The sequence below is a fragment of the Epinephelus moara genome, chromosome 15 (assembly GCF_006386435.1).
Source record: "Epinephelus moara isolate mb chromosome 15, YSFRI_EMoa_1.0, whole genome shotgun sequence".
Taxonomy (NCBI): Eukaryota; Metazoa; Chordata; class Actinopteri; order Perciformes; family Serranidae; genus Epinephelus; species Epinephelus moara.
This window is the reverse complement of record NC_065520.1, coordinates 5,535,307-5,552,953: the sequence shown is the minus strand read 5'-3', so window position 1 is coordinate 5,552,953 and position 17,647 is coordinate 5,535,307. Positions and strand designations below refer to the sequence as shown.

Below are 17,647 nucleotides of genomic sequence, written 5' to 3'. Positions count from 1 at the left end.
GAGGACAAGTGCAATATTACAGTGAGAAAAATAAAAAGTCAACATGAAATACTTGAATTTTGAGTTGGAACCAGTTTGTCCAGGTGTGGTGCTGGGCACCAGGAGCCAATGGCACCGCTGGGGGCGGATTTATGCGTAAAAAACAGGTATAAAACTTACCTGTACCCCTCACATCCATGAAGTGGACTCCCTAGCCTGAAGCGCCCGCTGTCATTGTCAGCTCTTCTCTCATCAAGCAGTCATAATGCCTTCAAACACCGCTGCCAGTATGTTTGGTGGAGCAGGAGGAAGAGGCTCCAGGGTGTCCGTGGCGAGCCTGGAGGGGCTGCGTAACGTGCTGCGCAACGACACGGACAGAGACTCCGGCCCCGCCGCCCCAGCAACGCCTGCCGCCTCCGCCGCTCCTGCCGCGCCTGCCGCACCCGGGGACGACAAACAGACACTGCGGGGTCTGAATGACCGACTGTCGGGTTACCTAGGCAGGGTGAGACAACTGGAGAAGGAAAACAGCGACCTGGAGAAACAGATTGATGAGATTTTAGCCAAGAGGAAAGCACCTGAGGGGCGCGCCTGGGATCAGGTTGAGAAACCTCTGGATGACCTCAAGAAGCAGGTTGGTCATCTCATTTATTTATTTATTAGAATATGAGAAAATACATTACGTATTTAAAGCTAAATCAAATAACTGTTTCCAAATCACAATAGTATCAGTAAAATTCATCATACATTCCTCTCATTAGATCAAAGACATCACCATGGACAATGCCAAGCTGCTGCTACAGATTGATAACACCAAACTGGCTAATGATGACTTCAAGAACAAGTGAGTTTCATGCATCTTTAAAAAATGGGGAAATCAATAGTCAATATTCAGATTCCAATTTAAAACCAAACACTAGGTGTCAGTGATGTTTGTGTGGATCATTAGTGGGTTCCTCTACCTGTGTGCAGGCTGAACGATGAGGAAAAGGCACGGAAAGAATTAGAAAAAGATGTAGATGATCTGAAGAAGACCATCGAGGATACCAAGCTGAACCGCATGCAGACGCAGAAAGAGATTGATCTGGTGAAGGAAGAGCTGGCTCGCCTCGAGCAGGAGCACAAACAGGTAAGAGTGGAAACAAACATACTTTGTGATCAACTAATAAAATATTGTCTAAAATCTGAGGCAAACTTGTAACTGGGGCTCTCACAGGAGGTGAATGTCTTGCGTGAGAAGATCAAGGACTCCGAGGTGAAGGTGGAGATTGACTCTCAGGACTCCAACCTGGCTGAGGTTGTCAACAAGATCCGCAACCAGTACGATAACCTGGCCAGGAAGAACCTGAAGGACACAGAGGAGTGGTACCAGAGCAAGGTACGGTCCTTGTATCGTCCTACAGTCAGTCATTGTTTTCTTCCTTTCTTTATCTCATCATCTTCATCTTGATTTCCCCTCTCCAGTTTGATAACATCAAGGTGGTGGAGGCCCAAAACAACGAGGACTTGATAGCTGGAAAGTCAGAGCTGAAGGATCTGCTCAAACAGAAGCAGTCTCTGGAAATTAAGATCCAGAGTTTCCACAGCAGGGTAACCACACACAAGCCTTTTCAGATACATTATGTCACACTGCCATAAAATTGAATTGAAAATTGAACTCTCTGACATCAGACGCACAGTAGATACCAATCACTAAGGGGGTGTAAATATCGAAATATTTATCAAATCATGTCGGGAACGATAAAACCACCTGCAGGTGTGTTAGCGTACCTGTTCTCCTCACAAACATTCCTGACTCCCCTGTCATTACACTGTAAACCTGATACTTTAAGCCAGACAATCTCTTTATCTGTCTCACTGCCACCTGGATCTGCTCTTACATAACAAAACAAAATATGAACATGAAGAAGGTCAAGGCCCCTGAGAAGTCACAGGGATGTATTATGTGTTCTTTTAAAGGACTACGTCACCCTCCAAATGATCACTTGTATGTCATTTTCTTAGCCTGTGTTACGTTGATTTTATGGAGAGCGAGGTATCCAAAAACAGTGAAGATTCTTGATGAATTGAAGTCATAGATGTCTGCGTTAAACAACAGCAAAACTCTATCAAAACATCAATTTACAAACTCTCACACAACTCTTGCAGTATAATCCAAGTCTCATTTATCTAGTCATGTGCTCAGTACTTCCCAAACAGATGTCCCTGTCTGATGGGGAACTGAATTAAAAGTAAAACGTATCTATAGCCAGACGCCTTAAAAATTCCCTCATGTCTGTCCTCAAGATCCACAATCTGGAGGAGACCCTGAGGAGCACCAAAGTGGAGAACGGTCAACGCCTGGCCCCCCTCAACCAGGTGATACTGAAGCTAGAGGCGGAGCTGAGGGAGGTGAGGGCACAGGTGGAGCGCCATGTTGAAAACAACAAGAACCTGCTGTGCGTGAAGATGAAGCTGGAGGGGGAAATCGACAACTACCAGCGACTGATGCAAGGCTTGACCCCTGACATCGAAAGGTGGGGACTGCTCAGAAATAATTCATGATGATTGAATGATGTCACAGCTTTGGATGCATTCTATTGGCTTATTTGAAAATCTGTGGAGTGCAGACACATCTCTGCCTAGGGGGGAATTGATACTTGGGATACAAAACAAAAGCACCAAAAAATACATTTGAAAAACTCAACAGCAATGTCTCTTCCCAGAAATCATAACTAGCACTACAGGTGAGAGGAAAACATGTATTTTTGATTTGGGGATGAACTGTCCCTTTAAAAAAGAACAGCATTAACACACACACACACACAAAAGCATGGTGTACCTGTTTCCAACCTGTTAGCATATTTATCTCGCTCTTCCCTGACAGCCTGGAGTTTTCTTTAGAAGATGCAGTGCGTAGCGGTAAGTTCTGGATCCAGCCTTTATTTGAAACACAATTTCAAATAAAATCACAAAGACTCCATCATGTTCGTGCTGTGACCTGGTTGAAAATGTATCTCCACCGCCAAGACAGACCTGGGTCAATTACTGACTTTCAAACGAACAAAACCAAACCAAAAGAATACATCAGAATTTGACTCTTTTCTGGAGAATTGAAAGACCTAGAAAGGGTTAACCAATATGGTCACTGACATTCCTCTCTGAAAAATGTTGTCGGCCATATGGGTTACACCTTTTTATCTTTTAAAACCAACAGCTAGTTAACAGCACTACATGTAGAGTTAAACTTGAAATCCTTTACATCACTTCTTGGAAGAATACTTTTGGGAAATGTATTTGCTTCCTTGCTTAAAGTGAGATGAGAAAATCGATACCACTCCTACATATCACTTAACTGCACTCAACTGTTGCTGGCACATTGCACCCTGTAACTGCATGCAATCACACACACTGCACGGGAATCATACAGACTGAAGAAAAGCCGAAGCTTTATATGTAAAATCGGATTTATCTTTTTGTTTCCAGATCAGCAAAAGCCTGACAATAAGGTTCCTGAGCAGCCAGACGAAACCCTCGTGAAGCAAGAAAGCTCCCCCTCTGACAAATCTACTCCCCCCGAAACCCCTGAAGCAGATAAACCCCCTGAAGTGGTGGAAGGAGACCTCATAAAGGCCGACAAGGTTGCTGTCTGTTAAACAGTTTCCGATGCACCTAGCAAAAAGAAAAAACCCAAGAAAAAGAATAAGAAGGGTTCATCCTCTTCCTCCTCTTCATCTTCCTCTTCTTCCTCATCCTCCTCCGAGAATGAAGAGCTAGAGAAAGAGAGTGAAGTGGCTGAAGTCTCATCCTAAAAAGCTTTTTTTTGTCACTCGGCCAAGTATCACATCTGTTTCCTACTGTTGTTGCCAAACCTGTGAAGCCACTAAGAGGTTGTCAGTAAATAAATACGTTTGGTTTTGAAAGAAAGATGCCCAGAAGTGTTTCATTTACTGTTCTGACATGTGAATTATGGGGCTGTTGTGTTTTTAAACATCATATAACATACTTTAATACTCACAACTTTTGCATTATTTGTGAAAAAAAACAAACAAACTCTTGGATCGACCTCCATCTCTGGTGAGGTAACGTATATGTGAGCAAGAGGGTCAAAGTTCAGGGTGCAGTGTAATGCCAAAGTAGTTTGTCCCGACTATGCATACTGCATGCAACAGTACGTACTTTGTAAGGCTAGCTGCAGTACGTACAAAAATAACTTTAAAAAAAGGTGCATTTCAGAATGCAGCCAAAATCTCCTAAATGTCAGATACATCAGTGGTTTTAAAAGAATATTGTGAGTTTAAGGATGGTAAAAATTCTCAGTCAACACAGGATCATGTAATACTTAAACTGAAAAGTCAAAACACAACTGTAAAATGGAGACGCATACACTGGAAAGCTTACAAATATATTGTAATGAAATATATTTTAACAGCATAATTAGACTAGAAGGAAAAAAAAATTGTGAGGTCTAATAAAAATCTTAAAAACATAAGTGGCTGCACAAGGGCCACAGTCAGTACACAATACTACCAGAGATGCTTTTTTTTGTAAGAGTGATTTATTTTATTTTTTCAAATGACAATGGTACAGACGACATGAAAGCACAGAGAGGGAGGATGGGGGGGATTGAAATCATCCAATACATGGATATTGGATGGTGAGGGGTTGAGGGGCAAGCAAGAGTACCAAATGGAGTAAAAGATATCGTATCAAAAATTTCAATTTTTTTCATATATATATTTATATAGGACTAATAATTCTCTTTAACTATGCAAAGCAAGGAATGCCCTTTTTTCCATTTTTCTTGAGCCTTGGCTTTCCCTACGTAGAGCCAACATTATTATTCGTTAAAACAAAAAAAAAGACTGGACACGTATTTTGGGGCTGGGCGGGGGCATTTAGAGGCGTCCTGGAGTCCTGTCCGATGTGGCGTTGAGTCTCAGTGTAGCGCGTTTGGGCGTGCCCACTGGGGTTTGGATTTCTCTGGTGGGGGGGTCAGCCTCAGCGGGAGAAGGTCTTTCCACTGAAAAATCGAACAAAGGCGCATTAGATCCCAAACAACGACATGTCACCCAACAAGTTATTACCTTCCCTGGTACTCAAATGAGGAACTACAGTATGTTGAAACATCCTTTGGCTGCTTTAACCACATCTAAAAGTGATTTCTGGGGGGAAAGTTAATTTGCTTTCTTTGTCAAACAAGCATATAATTAACAGTTCCTTTAAAGGGATAGTTCGGACATAGGGTTGTGTGAGGTACTTATCCGTAGTCAGTGTATTACATACAGTACATGGCGGCTGGCACGCCCCCAGTTTGGACACTATATTCAGAATATTTTCACTGTCATACCTCGCCGTCAGACAACAATTACTGATGGAAAATTAAAGCCATTATATCGCTTTCTTCAAACCCATCAAAGTCCTTTGACAAATAAGTAATTTTACCTCACAGAACACAGGAGCTGCTCGTCTACCACTGCCTCGATTGGTTAGTTTGTATTATTTTTCCTGGTGTTTTAAAGGGTTAGTTCACATTCACCAAATTCACACAGTAACACAAACAAACAAAGTGATTGAGGCAGCTATAGACCAGCAGCTCTTGTATTCTGCAAGGTAAAAATGCTTCTTCTGTTGGCAGAGTTTGATGGCTTGAAGAGAGTGATATAACGGCTTCAGTTCAGTGCCGGAAAGGGCTGTCTGACAGCAAGGTAAAGCAGTAAAAATAGTCTCAATATGCCATACATTTTGACTGATATTCATTTTTTAGGTGGCTAAAATATGTTTTGTCAGTGTCCCCGTCCACAGCAGTACATTGCTTAGCTTCCGTGGCTGCTTCTGGGGCCGTGCTGACTGACATCCACTGTAGGTAATACACCCCACTTCAAAAATTCTTTACTATCCATATACAGGGCTTAAAAATATGGATTGCCCAAATTGCCTGGGGCAAGTAAGATGCCACGAAGGGCTAGTAAATCTAGCGTCTATCGGACAATTTATCAATGTATCAGACAGGATGGACAAATCGGGCACTTGCAAGAAAATGGTGGCGGCTACATACAAAGTCTATGAGCTAAAGCGAGCACTTGAATTATCCTGAAAACACGAGTTTAGTTGGGTGGAGTTAAAGAATATGGACGAAACTATGTATTGTGCAGCTTGCCACACGTTTGACAGCGAGGCAGAGAAAATGACATTGTTTTACATAAGGTGCGTTTGCAAGTAAAGGTTGACTTTTGTTATGTAGATTTCCTAAAAACATTAACATTGAACCCTGCTTTAAAACTAGCCAAACCAAAAGCTCAAAACTGTAGCAATGCATCTGACCTTTTCTGATGCGGTTGTGCAAAAGTATTCTTCAGTTATTAACAAAGCTATTTCTTTTGCTCTGTTTTGCTTATCCAGTTACACAATCGGATCTTGTGTATAGATGGTATGTCACCTGTCATACTTGTCAGTTAGACTTGACAGTTTTACTCGTAATTGCAGGATTGTGATATAATTGTATCTGCAAGCAAACAATATGTGATTGACACTTCGTTTGTTTCACATTTCTTAGTTGACATCTTTAGCCAAACCAAGAATTCATATGAAATGTTTCTCCTTCTTAGAAGCTCACGGAAATGCCAGCTATAATGGGGGTTCCCTGCTTATTCCAGTTACACATTAACCACAGAACAAAGACTCTCTGTGCTCCGACAGTTTATATTTTTCAGTTATATTCAAAGCTTCAAGGCTAAAAACAGTGTCGGTGCAACTGTCTGGAGGTTTTAGCAAAGCAGAGTGCTGTAAAAATTCCTGCTTGACTCATTTTAAACACTGTTAAAACAGTAGGGGGCAAACACGGCCACACACCTCAAAAACACACAAAGATACAGACAGAAAAATAAAATGCAGATACAGTGTATCTCAAAGCTTTGATGAAGCTCAGGATTCATGATGAAGATTACTGAAGAGTGGAGGCTTTAAACACTAATATACAATATGTTAAATTAAGCTTGAAAAAGAAACAGTTGGATAAATCCTAAAACTGATTCATGGCATCAAAACAACACCACAAACACAGAATCATGGCGTTGTGTTTCATGATTAGACAAGCAAAAATGTCAATTTTCATGGGTGTCGACATGAGCGAGGTTACTTACGAGATGGTCTTCATCTCCTTCTTCTCGGCGTCGGGTCGAGCGCGGTTCAGCACCTTGAGGAAGTCTGACGTCTTGGCCCTCATGCGTGTGTGAATGTAGGCCTGCGGAAGAGAGGATGTTACGCATAAGAGATTCTCATCACAAAGACACCTGTCAGCGTAGTTTATCTATCAACTAAAGATGCACATGCAGATTTTTCTTGAGTGAGAAATACGATATCAACATTTTGTATCAGGTGCAGCATCTTAATCTAAAACACAATGTGCAGCAGACACAATAGTAATTTTTTAACGATGTGTAATCTCCTGTTTCCCAAGCTTAAACCACCCACAACTGTCCGAGAAACCATCTGTTGTGTCACCCACGCAGACTCCACGCTGTCTGAGGCTTCCAGCATCCAATTCCATTATCTGCAGGCACTTGTTAAATAACACAAAAGCCTACACATACCTATGAAATGTATGTCAGCCAAAAAATGGCACTGATTAGAGTTTAGAGTCGAGAGGAGCCTGTGTGAATCACGTCTCACTGTGTGTATAATGTGTACACAAACGCCCCCTAAGAACCTGTATGATCACTGAAGGAGGCAGAGCAAGTCATCGTCAGCTAGGGGCTTGGTTTGATCTCACCTGAGGCTGGGCTCTCTACTGTAAGGAGGATGGAATGTACTATTACTGTGACTTGTTGCTCGCCTGTAGACTTTCAGCTTGTAGTGTGAGTATTTGAAGTGCCTCCTTCATTTTTATTCAGTTTCAGGTAGATTCTCAGACTCTAAATTTATTGTATGTTCTAAGAGATCAGCCTCAAGTCTTAAAATAACACGAGAATTCACAGATTATCTGTGAAAAACAAGCATTTCCAACTCCAGAACAAATACTACTATGTACTGCATTAATTTTCTAGGTGCCCTGGCCCTACAGAATGTTTTAAAATCCTTGAAAGGAAACTGGAGCATTCAGTTCTGATTTTTTGCATGGCTGATCTTCTGGTTAAGTTGAACTGACCTTGGAGCACTTTATGTGGTAGTGCAGGTAGTCCCTGAAGGTGTGGATGAGGTTGATGGTGTTGTCTCTGGCATTGGCATTGGTGTGACGTGGGAACAGAACTGAAAGCATAAAAACAGTGCATATACATCAGTGTCAAATTATTAACTTGGTTCGCTAAATACAGAAGTATATATATATATATATATATATATATATATATATATATATATACATATATATACATATATATACACACACATATACATATTCAGCCAAAGCTTAACAGGTACTAACCAAAGGTGATGTATCCAATATTGTCCCCGACAGCTGCGTCTGTATCCTTCAGTTCCAGTGGGGGCTCCCTGTGGCTGAACAGCACCTGGGGGGCTGTGTGGCTGGCTCGCCGACCCTCTTTGAACTCCTGCACAGGACAAGTAAGTGTACAGCAAACTTTATTAATTTCAAATGTTCATAAAACACACGTAAGAGTAACACTCTAGTCAGTAACTTAATTACTTGTCATACAAATACTACAGTTACACTCAATTCCAAAATTACAAGGAAACAAACAAACCAATAATAATGTCATTGTTGTTTTCATAGTTGTGTCCTTTTGCTGTTGGTGATCTTAATGGTTTTTTGTTTAGATTTCATTGGTCGCTTAGTTGCAGGAAAAAAAAAAGACGCATCCTGCCGCCACGCTCTTAAAAGCTGGCACAAAAAAGGCACAAAGAGTAGCACCCAGCGCCCTACCTCAGGTTTTCCAGGCTGTAGGTGTACAACCCCTAATTTCCAGGGCTGGTACCTGCGGTTATTCCACAGGCTATTTAATAACATGTCGGGCAGGAAATCCAAAGTGTGGGATCATTTTGAGAAGGTGAAGGACGAACCCAAAGTGATATGTAAACTCCTCTTCATTGGTCGACTACAAACATCACGTATCATCTGAAACATGTCAGTAGCTACATGCCCATTAGCCACTTAGCACAATCATCACTGCTTTGCCGACAGCGTCATTAACAGGCGGCTCGCTCAGTGTGTGACGTGCACTTGTAGATAAAATATAGGCCTATATTAATGAAGGTTCATTAGTACGGTTTTGTATTTCTCTGTAATGTAGCACAGTTGCATTTGACAGCCTATGTATTGGTACATACTAATCTTTTTGTGGCAGTCTAAACAGTATGGCATGATAGTAAGTATTGGAATGCACAGATAGTATATAAACAACAGTGAGAGTAAGTATAAACAGCTCCTTTTTAGTTGACTGAATCGACTGCGTTAACACTGGGTTTTAATTCAGTGTAACTAGCAGCCATTTTGCCACTAGCTTGTCGACTTGTTTGCGTAAGCAGAGTATAGCCTCAGCAAATTTCCTCTTTTATATACATGTGGCCTCACACACCTGCATGAAGACTTTGCCGATGATGACGTCATCGTCGTCTTTGAACACTGTGCTGAACACCACTGTCACTCTGTCTTTCTTAGCCTCCAGATACCTGAGAAGAAAGGACATGTCAGGAGGTTTAAACAGTTAAAAAAGAAAGAGCTTAATCCTGTGAGGATTACGGCATTTTTCCCCACACTGGAGAGCTACTGCAGAAACATTCCAACAATCCACAGGACTGTAAATATTGTGTTAGCTGTGTAACATCAAAGGTAGCAGTCTCATTATCAGCTGTTTTTTTATTGCCAGCTAGAACAGTAAATTATTTATAGCCACATCTTCTAATAAATAAGAGTGTATTTATTTCACTTGGTCGCATCTCAGTTTACTGTCTAAAAGGGAAATAAATCTGACACTGTAAGCTTTCAAAGTCTCCCCCACGTACATGGACTCATCATCTCTGTAGTGGACCACGGCCCTCTTCTCGCCCTCTTTGCCCTCTTCCTGGAACTTGAAATACTTTTCAAACACTGAGGCAAAGCAGTTCCTCTTAAGCATCCCCGCCTGGTGGACAACCTCGTCTTTATTGGCTGGTAGCGCGTCCAGGTCGTACAGGAGGGACACGTTGTAGCCTGGGAGGACAGGAGGATTACAGATTATACAAAATGGACAGCAAGTAACAACTCATAGCCATTTCACAGTTTAACATTAAAGGAACAAGTGAGCTACCACAAACTAACAAACACTGGGAAAATGTGTTCTAGAAATGAGGAACAAAGTGGTTGTGTGGTGTAGGGATCCTAAAACAGATCTGATGTTAGCAGCCTAACAATCAGTAGCTTTGTGAGAACTTACCAGCCTCTGGTGAAACCAGGAAATCCCCATAGACCCTCTTGAGCAGCTGTAATTAAAAATATGACCTTTATTTGCATCTCACTTCTCTAAATACATTAGAACCTTACAGAAAATGAGACAAACAGCAAAAGAAAAAAGAATATTAACTTTAAACTACAGTCTTGGTACCCTAGAGTCAAGGAGATTTCTTTTGATTAAACTGGCATCCTTTGATTTTCAAAATTCCCAACACTTCAGTGATTTTCATAGCCTGTGGGAATCCCTTCGAGACTAAACAGGTGGTTTAAAAGAAGAGAAGGCACGAGCAGAAATGTCAGCCGCAATAAAAATCAGAGAAAGAGACAAATCGCTGAACAGCAACAGGCTTGTATTATGGTAGGAAGGAGCTGTGTGTTCAAAAACATGGGGGCGTCCTCTCTAATGGATACCTGTCATTGTGGAATGACATGAGGTAGACTTTGTTGTAATATGCAAATAAAAATCAGGTATGATGATAATGCACTGACGTTCAACAAAAGAATGCAGCTGCTAAACTGCACAATTAAGACAAAAAGAAACTGTAATTTTCAAAATCTCTTCAAAGAGTGAAATGAATCTTGAAGTGCGCTGCCAAGCAGATAGCGTCTCAGTGCTCCTGAGCTGTTTGCACGGATTTAAATTGGGTTTGTCAGCAAAAATTACATGTTACGAGGTTACATTTGAACAAATCATTATAACTTTATAATTTAACTTTGCTCAATGCTCATTTTTACTGAGTAGTGCTTAAAAAAGTCACACGTAACCTAATACAACCTCTGATGCTAACTGTTAACAATAACATCTAAAGTTAGCTAGCTCTCCTACTGCCGATTTGAACGTGGGTTTTGTTGTTTACAATGTAGCATTAACAGGGAAACAACAGGGTGCACTTCCTGACACGTCGATGGTGAGTTCACTGCATCCTTTCATTCTTTAGGCACCCCTGGGAAAATCGCTTTGTCTGAAACATGTTCTCTATTGTCCCTGGGAAGAGTTCTGCTTTTTAGCATGTGTAGAATTGATGTCACGCAACACTGAATATCATCTTCATTGCAAAATATCAACCAATTTTGAGCCGCCAATTCAGTTTCTTTCTGCTGTTGTTCTGCCTACTGTGTTCTTTGCACAAAGGCAATATTTAGTCTTTTTCCACATGGATAATTGTAATTAGACGCAATGAGGGGATAATTGCACTCAGCTGCAAAACGTTATGTGTGCTTGTGCTGCAATATTATAGGTCAGTATCTTTTAAGATTTGGACCTTGAGATGGGGCACACAGCGCTATTTGCTAGGCAGCTCAGTTAAAATGGATTTCATCCTTTGAGGGTGCTTTAAGAATTCTATATTTCTTTTGTCTTGGCAGGTTTAGCAGCTGTAAAACTTGCAGTCTTTTTATGAACGTGTCTACGAGTGTAGTATACTGTATTCTTCTTAATTCTAATCCGAGCAGCAAAGCCAAATTAAGCAAATATGAAAAACAAAGAACAGATAAGAAAACAAGCCCTTTAACAAGTAACGCCCCGCCTCCCTCTGACTGCTTTTCCAAATAGACTTTTCACAGGCTGAAAAACTGAATGTCACACTGCTGAACCATTCACTTATCCCTCCGCTCTTCAGTTTTAGGGAACAAGGAGGGAAGGCGCTGGACGGCAGCCAAGACATTCAAACACAGTGGCTGCTGCTCGCAGTCAGCACTTCCTCGCCTGGGGTGAGTCACACAAACTCACTTCCTGTTTCTACGAGAAGCCTCAGCAGCTGCTTTCTTCCTTACATGGCAACAGAGCTCTTGTGGTGGAGGTGTGTGTGTATGTGTGTGCAAAGAGCATGACCTCATTCTGCTTTTTTTTTTTGGATACTTTATCATCTTAAATTAACACCAAAACCAGACTGAAATGAAACGTATCAGCATTCTTGCCCTGACTTCTTAGGGACAGTGCTTTTGTTGTTGCAGCAGTGTATGTTTGCTGTGTGACTGCAAGTTTAAACTGCTAACCTAAAAGAGAATTATCATTGAAATCAAAAGTATATCATGAAAGCAGCTGTTGACCTCTGCATGACCAGCTTATTTTTACACTAGAGGAGAAGTGAGTGTGAAAACCGTAGACACATTTCAAAGACTTTTAAACTCAAGCCTAAAGGGACAGTTTCGCCAAAAATCAAAAACACATATATTTGCTCTTACCTGTTGAGCTATTCATCAGTCTAGATTGTTTTAGTGCGAGTTGCCGAGTGTTGGAGATATCGGCTGTAGAGATGTCTGCCTTCTCTCCGATAAGAAGTAAGCGTGCATCTACTGCTAGCTCACATAGCACCAATGAGATAGCTAACTTTACAGCTCAGCTGAAGAGAAGGCTCTCATCTATGAGTAGATGCACGCTTCCTCCTGCGCGGTGATACAGTTGGCAGGTGTAATTCTGCTCACAAGGTCTGTGGATTACCTTGAGTAACCTCGTCAAAATTTCTTGAAAGAGACATTGCTCTGCAACTCGCACCAAAACAAACTAAACTGATAAATAACACTATAGATGAGAGTAAAAATATTTTTGATTTTTGGAGTGAACTACTTTTTGGAGTAAAACCATAAGGACAAGAACATTTCAGCTCTTAAAAAAACACATTTAAGACACAAGACTTGCAGATGCCATGGTTTGTGTATACACACATGTTCAGGGATGTGAAAATCAGTATTGATATATGAAACCAGCCAGAATGGAGAGTTGCTGAGGCCCAGTTTCTGTCTGGGCAGGCACAGATAAACATTTCCCAGATTCTTCCATTTATGTTTCTCCCTCAACCGTGTGTTGTACCTCGTCAGCCCCATGCTCCTGCAGCTCCTTGTAGAACTTCAGGGAGATGCTGACCATCACTTTGGTCTTGTCCCCATTGGGGTTGGAGATGTGGTACAAGACGCCATCGAAATCTGCAGCACAAATGAACAACATCAAAGCCTGCAGGTGATTAACGAGGGACAACCTCCTAACCCTTACCGTCTGGCAACTTGACACACCGACACATTTTGTACTTGGACAACTGTGCCATCTTAATTAGTCACCTCAGTTCATATCAGTACACAAGATAATTTCAGTCAGTTTCACGTGTGAGATGTAACACTTTGTGTCATCTAGCAGCAGTTACTGGCAGAGCTGAGCATATGCAACAGGTTACATAACAGGAAGATAACTGGTGTGATGACAGCAGCAGCAAGCACAGCTAAAAATCTGTATCACCTCTAGCAGCAGCCTAAAAGCTTTATCATATTCATAGTGCAAAAAGCAGTAAGTGATTACTGTTGGAAAATGCGCTGTGTGTTTCAGCAATCAAACAGCAATGTAGTAGTTTCAGTAATGGTTTGGTTTTACTTACAGTAACATCACTACACTAAAAAAATATTCTCAAATCTGCAACCAAGTTATGTATCACCCGTGTGGTCAGAAACTACATACAGTATAGAGCAAGCTGTCAAATGAGATGCCAATAATCTTACCTGCAAACGTCACATCGACGGCCTCTGGCTTGGTTCTGGAAGGAGGAAATAAAAGTAGGAGATGATTAACACATAGAAACAATAATCATCAAGTTGAGCCAAATATTCACATTTGATTTACATTTAATGATAATTTTCTTTATCAACTCATCTGTCCATTATTTTCTCCATTCAAGTATTAATAATTTTGGTGATAAAATGTCAGAAAATAATTAAACATGCCCTGTGTAATTTCCCAGAGCCCAAGGTGACATCTTCAAATGTGTGTTTTATTTGACCAACAGTCAAAACTCCAAATCTTTTCAGTTTATAACCATCCATTACAAAGAGGAGCATCAAATCCTCACGTTTAAGAAGCATGGAACCAGTAAATGTTTGCTTTTATTGCTTAAAAATATCACCTCTGGGAATCACCAGAGGTCTCCTGATAGAATATTATCATGATACTTAAGGCACAATATGATAACACAGTGATTTTTAAATGTGTTGCAATATGCTGAGTATAATGGAAACATATACTGTCATATATTGCAGTTTATTTCCTTTTTTTTCGACTGCAGATTTTGTCTCCAAAAGACAGACAACATCTGTTTTAATCTATCTATAGTACCATGAAAGTTTTCAGTGTTTTCATCTCACTTCAGTCGTTTTTATTGCAGCAAAATGTTTGTGCTGGACTAAAAAGCAATTGATTATAATATTGACAGACTATCAAAAGTGTAATTTGAATTTGCAATATTAATAACTTCTATAACAAAGAGCAATACTTGGCACCCATGTATCGATAACCATATCAACATGGAAAATATCCCTGTGTCGATTTAATTTTTAGAATACTGTGCAGCTCAGTCTGTGTTAATTTGTCATTTTTGAGCAAATATGCCCATGATTAACTAAATTAATAATTAATTCCAGCTTCATGTATGTAATAGTGAATGTAATATATTCGGGTTTTGCACTGTTGGTTGGACAAAACATGAAATTCTGAGGCATCATCTCAGGAAAGCGTGACATTTTATAGGCTAATAATTAGTCCATCAATCCAAAAGAGAATTTGCAATTTAATCGATTATGAAAATTACTGTCGGTTGCAGCCACATGTTACCACTAGTTTAATGAATCACCTGAACAATATAGTCTTTTATTAAACCAGTCAAACCCCTAATCTGGGGATATACAGTGAGTAGCAAATGGATATTTTTTAACGTGGATGCTGCAGCAGCTTGTCCAAACTGCATACTTGCTCCAAGAAGCAGCTGCTGGGCAAAGACTTGACTCAGCTTGAGTACAGGAATGCGGAAGCTGGAGAGAGGGGCGATGGTTAGCTAGCATGTAGCCGCTAACTGCTCCTGTGGTGCCGTGGAAAGCAAATAACTGGACTTTATTAAGTGGAAACACCCAATTCGATATAATAATAGCAGCCATGTGTTGTTACAGTGTGGTTAATGATTAATGACGCGGTTTAAGGTAACCGGATATGAGTTTTTGTTCTCTTGTCAGACCTGATGTGTCAAAACCTGCACTCCTTACATAATGTATTTCACTAGCTAGGAGCATTACTAGGTAATGTCTTTAATAAATGGCTAGTCGAATCATTAATAAAAGTTTGCAGCTTCACATAAATATCCAACGATATGCCCTTTATTAATACCGATGAACCAACCACAAACACTTGCTACATAGCGCTCGGCTAGCTACTTTTAATGCTATGCAACCTCGTAAACTGCTTTAAAATATTTTACTTAATATCTGCCAAGTCAGTGGAAGCAAACTAGTCTGAAATGCTTTGATATTTCACCTCCACAGACAGTAGGAGAACCGCCGGGAAAGATAAAAATCATTGGGGTTACAAATTCTGGCATAACACCGGCCGTGCAGACACACCCAGTCACGGCAGATCAGCAACACAATTCACTGTGTATTTAAGCAGCTTATTTTCAGGTACAACACGACCAACCAGCTGAGTTGTGCAAAGCTGCAAACGTTTATCGGCTGCATCTGAAACCCCGTCCTGCTTCATTAAATGCAGCCATCATCTTGAGTGAAACGCTAAAGGGGAAGCTAGCAGACGTTAGCAGCGCTAGCCAGGTGTAACAATGATTTCTCACCCGTTGGATGCGCCGTCGAACTTCAACGACAGCGTCTCTTCTATAATGCGGTTATTGATTTCTAACAGGATCATCGCAGCGGACGCCGGTGTCGAGGAGAAGGGGGAATGATCGGTGCTATTTGGTGGGATTAACCTCTTTGTGTCAAATTCTGCTAATTTTTTCCTCCCTTGACAGACCAGACCGCTTCCGTCGAGGCTCCTTCCGCCTGCCACTTCCGCGTATTTTACACTCAGGACCCCGTAGGTTGAGGCGGCCCGCAATATTGCCTGTAAAAAAATCGGAACATCAAGTTTTGATTGAATACAGTTTGATGTAAAGTAGGTTTTCATACAAGATTTTCCTCTGGAGTAGAGGTGCATAACATTGACGCATTTAGAATAAATAAATTCGCAATTAATGCAAGTATTGCAAAAATCAAGATGAATACATATGGAATAGAAGAAAATTCTAATGAAAAATAGATAAACATTTAAAAAATACTACAAAATTTCTGCAATAATAATAAAACGAAGGAGCTAAGCAGTTTTTAGAAGTGGTAGTTATGTGCAAAAATGTGCAAAATATTGTTCAAGGAAGAAATGTGGGTTCATGTAATGCATAGAGATGGATGAATATGTAAAAAGTGTCTATAGGATTATCTTTTTCTCTTCGAGCAGTTTAGCATCAAATAAATGTCCTAATATCCAAAATATAGTTTTAAAAGAATACTTGTTACTTGTCAAATATCATTATAATAAATAAGTACACCCATACTTGCCACCCTATCAATTGAAGGTATCTTCCTTCTTGACAAAAATGTTCTTCATTATTTAAAACATGACTTACAGAGAAGCTCTGTAAACAAAATAATAATGATATTATATTACTTTTAGTTATTGTACTAAGGCTTAAATCACAGGGCCTCCTACACTTTTAGTAATTTGTGTCGAACTTTAATTTATTTATTTTATAAAATGACAAATGTTTCATGTCATTGTTCATTTCAATATGCAGCATTTTTTTTCCAATATGGAAAGAGGGAAAAATCAAATAAATTATATGCAGCCCAAAGTGCATCACTGAGCAAGATTAAAACAGCACAGAAAAAAGTAACAAGTCAACAAATGACAACAAAAAGCAATAAAATAAAAACTAAAAAAGGTAAAAGTCAAAAGAACAAATAAACACAAGGGATAATAAAAAATAATAGTTAAAAAAGACTAAAGATAAGACATAAAAGGTGAAGTTTTTTTTTTAAAAGAGAAAAGTGTCTGAAAATAGATTTAAATGGGTTGATATTGAATTTCCCATTTCAATCATCTCTTCTTGTGAAACCTTACTGAAATTAACACATTATAATCCATTTCGGCACCATTTACCTGTCTGATATTATATAGTAACAAATCTGTGGTAGGTGTCACATCATATGAGCAAAGATGGATTGTCATTCGTGCAAAATAAGCAACCGCCCTCGTGCTCCAGATTCCCAGGGACCCAGGAAGTATTCGGAGTAGTAAAACTAAACAAAGGTGTCAGTCAGATTACAAGGTATGTCAAAACAATTGTCAGTAATGATTGTCCATGCTGTCACCACCAACACAATACACTAGGTTTTAAAACAAGAAGTTCAAGAATGTAATACAGGAACTACTATATTGTTAATGCCTGAAAGACATAAACATACATGTACAACTAGCGTTTAGCAACTGATGGCTGGCTCATTTGT

The 17,647-nt window shown here is 40.1% G+C and overlaps 2 protein-coding genes across 3 annotated transcripts; one reads left to right on the top strand and one right to left on the bottom strand.

The window, feature by feature from the left end:
* The first annotated feature begins 184 nt into the window (after positions 1-184).
* zgc:92380 (uncharacterized protein LOC445086 homolog) lies at positions 185-3,885 on the top strand. Of its 2 annotated transcripts, XM_050063453.1 has the most exons (8): positions 185-613; positions 741-823; positions 952-1,108; positions 1,196-1,357; positions 1,444-1,569; positions 2,266-2,495; positions 2,846-2,880; positions 3,445-3,885. In XM_050063453.1, the coding sequence occupies exons 1-8, from the start codon at positions 245-247 to the stop codon at positions 3,612-3,614; spliced, it is 1,332 nt and encodes a 443-aa protein (XP_049919410.1). In that variant the 5' UTR covers positions 185-244; the 3' UTR covers positions 3,615-3,885. The 2 variants fall into 2 exon arrangements, with proteins under 2 accessions (XP_049919410.1, XP_049919411.1); XM_050063454.1 differs by lacking the exon at positions 2,846-2,880 and having other exon boundaries at positions 3,445-3,610.
* A 612-nt stretch (positions 3,886-4,497) lies between these two features.
* Positions 4,498-16,165, bottom strand: arpc2 (actin related protein 2/3 complex, subunit 2). Its single transcript, XM_050063220.1, has 10 exons — positions 15,940-16,165; positions 13,832-13,866; positions 13,155-13,267; positions 10,329-10,374; positions 9,919-10,105; positions 9,492-9,585; positions 8,381-8,507; positions 8,105-8,205; positions 7,101-7,201; positions 4,498-4,981 (listed from the first exon to the last, which is right to left on the bottom strand). The coding sequence occupies exons 1-10, from the start codon at positions 16,011-16,013 to the stop codon at positions 4,960-4,962; spliced, it is 900 nt and encodes a 299-aa protein (XP_049919177.1). The 5' UTR covers positions 16,014-16,165; the 3' UTR covers positions 4,498-4,959.
* Positions 16,166-17,647: the final 1,482 nt, after the last annotated feature.

Bases quoted from the DNA above. Each gene is read 5' to 3' on its own strand.
- zgc:92380 (XM_050063453.1), top strand. From the start codon at position 245: ATGCCTTCAAACACCGCTGCCAGTATGTTTGGTGGAGCAGGAGGAAGA. The intron at 824-951 runs GTGAGTTTCATG...ACCTGTGTGCAG, and splicing joins AATGATGACTTCAAGAACAA to GCTGAACGATGAGGAAAAGG. The intron at 2,881-3,444 runs GTAAGTTCTGGA...TTTTGTTTCCAG, and splicing joins AGAAGATGCAGTGCGTAGCG to ATCAGCAAAAGCCTGACAAT.
- arpc2 (XM_050063220.1), bottom strand. From the start codon at position 16,013: ATGATCCTGTTAGAAATCAATAACCGCATTATAGAAGAGACGCTGTCG. The intron at 10,375-13,154 runs GTACAACACACG...TTTTAATTACAG, and splicing joins AGGAGCATGGGGCTGACGAG to CTGCTCAAGAGGGTCTATGG. The intron at 9,586-9,918 runs GTACGTGGGGGA...CTTTCTTCTCAG, and splicing joins TACAGAGATGATGAGTCCAT to GTATCTGGAGGCTAAGAAAG.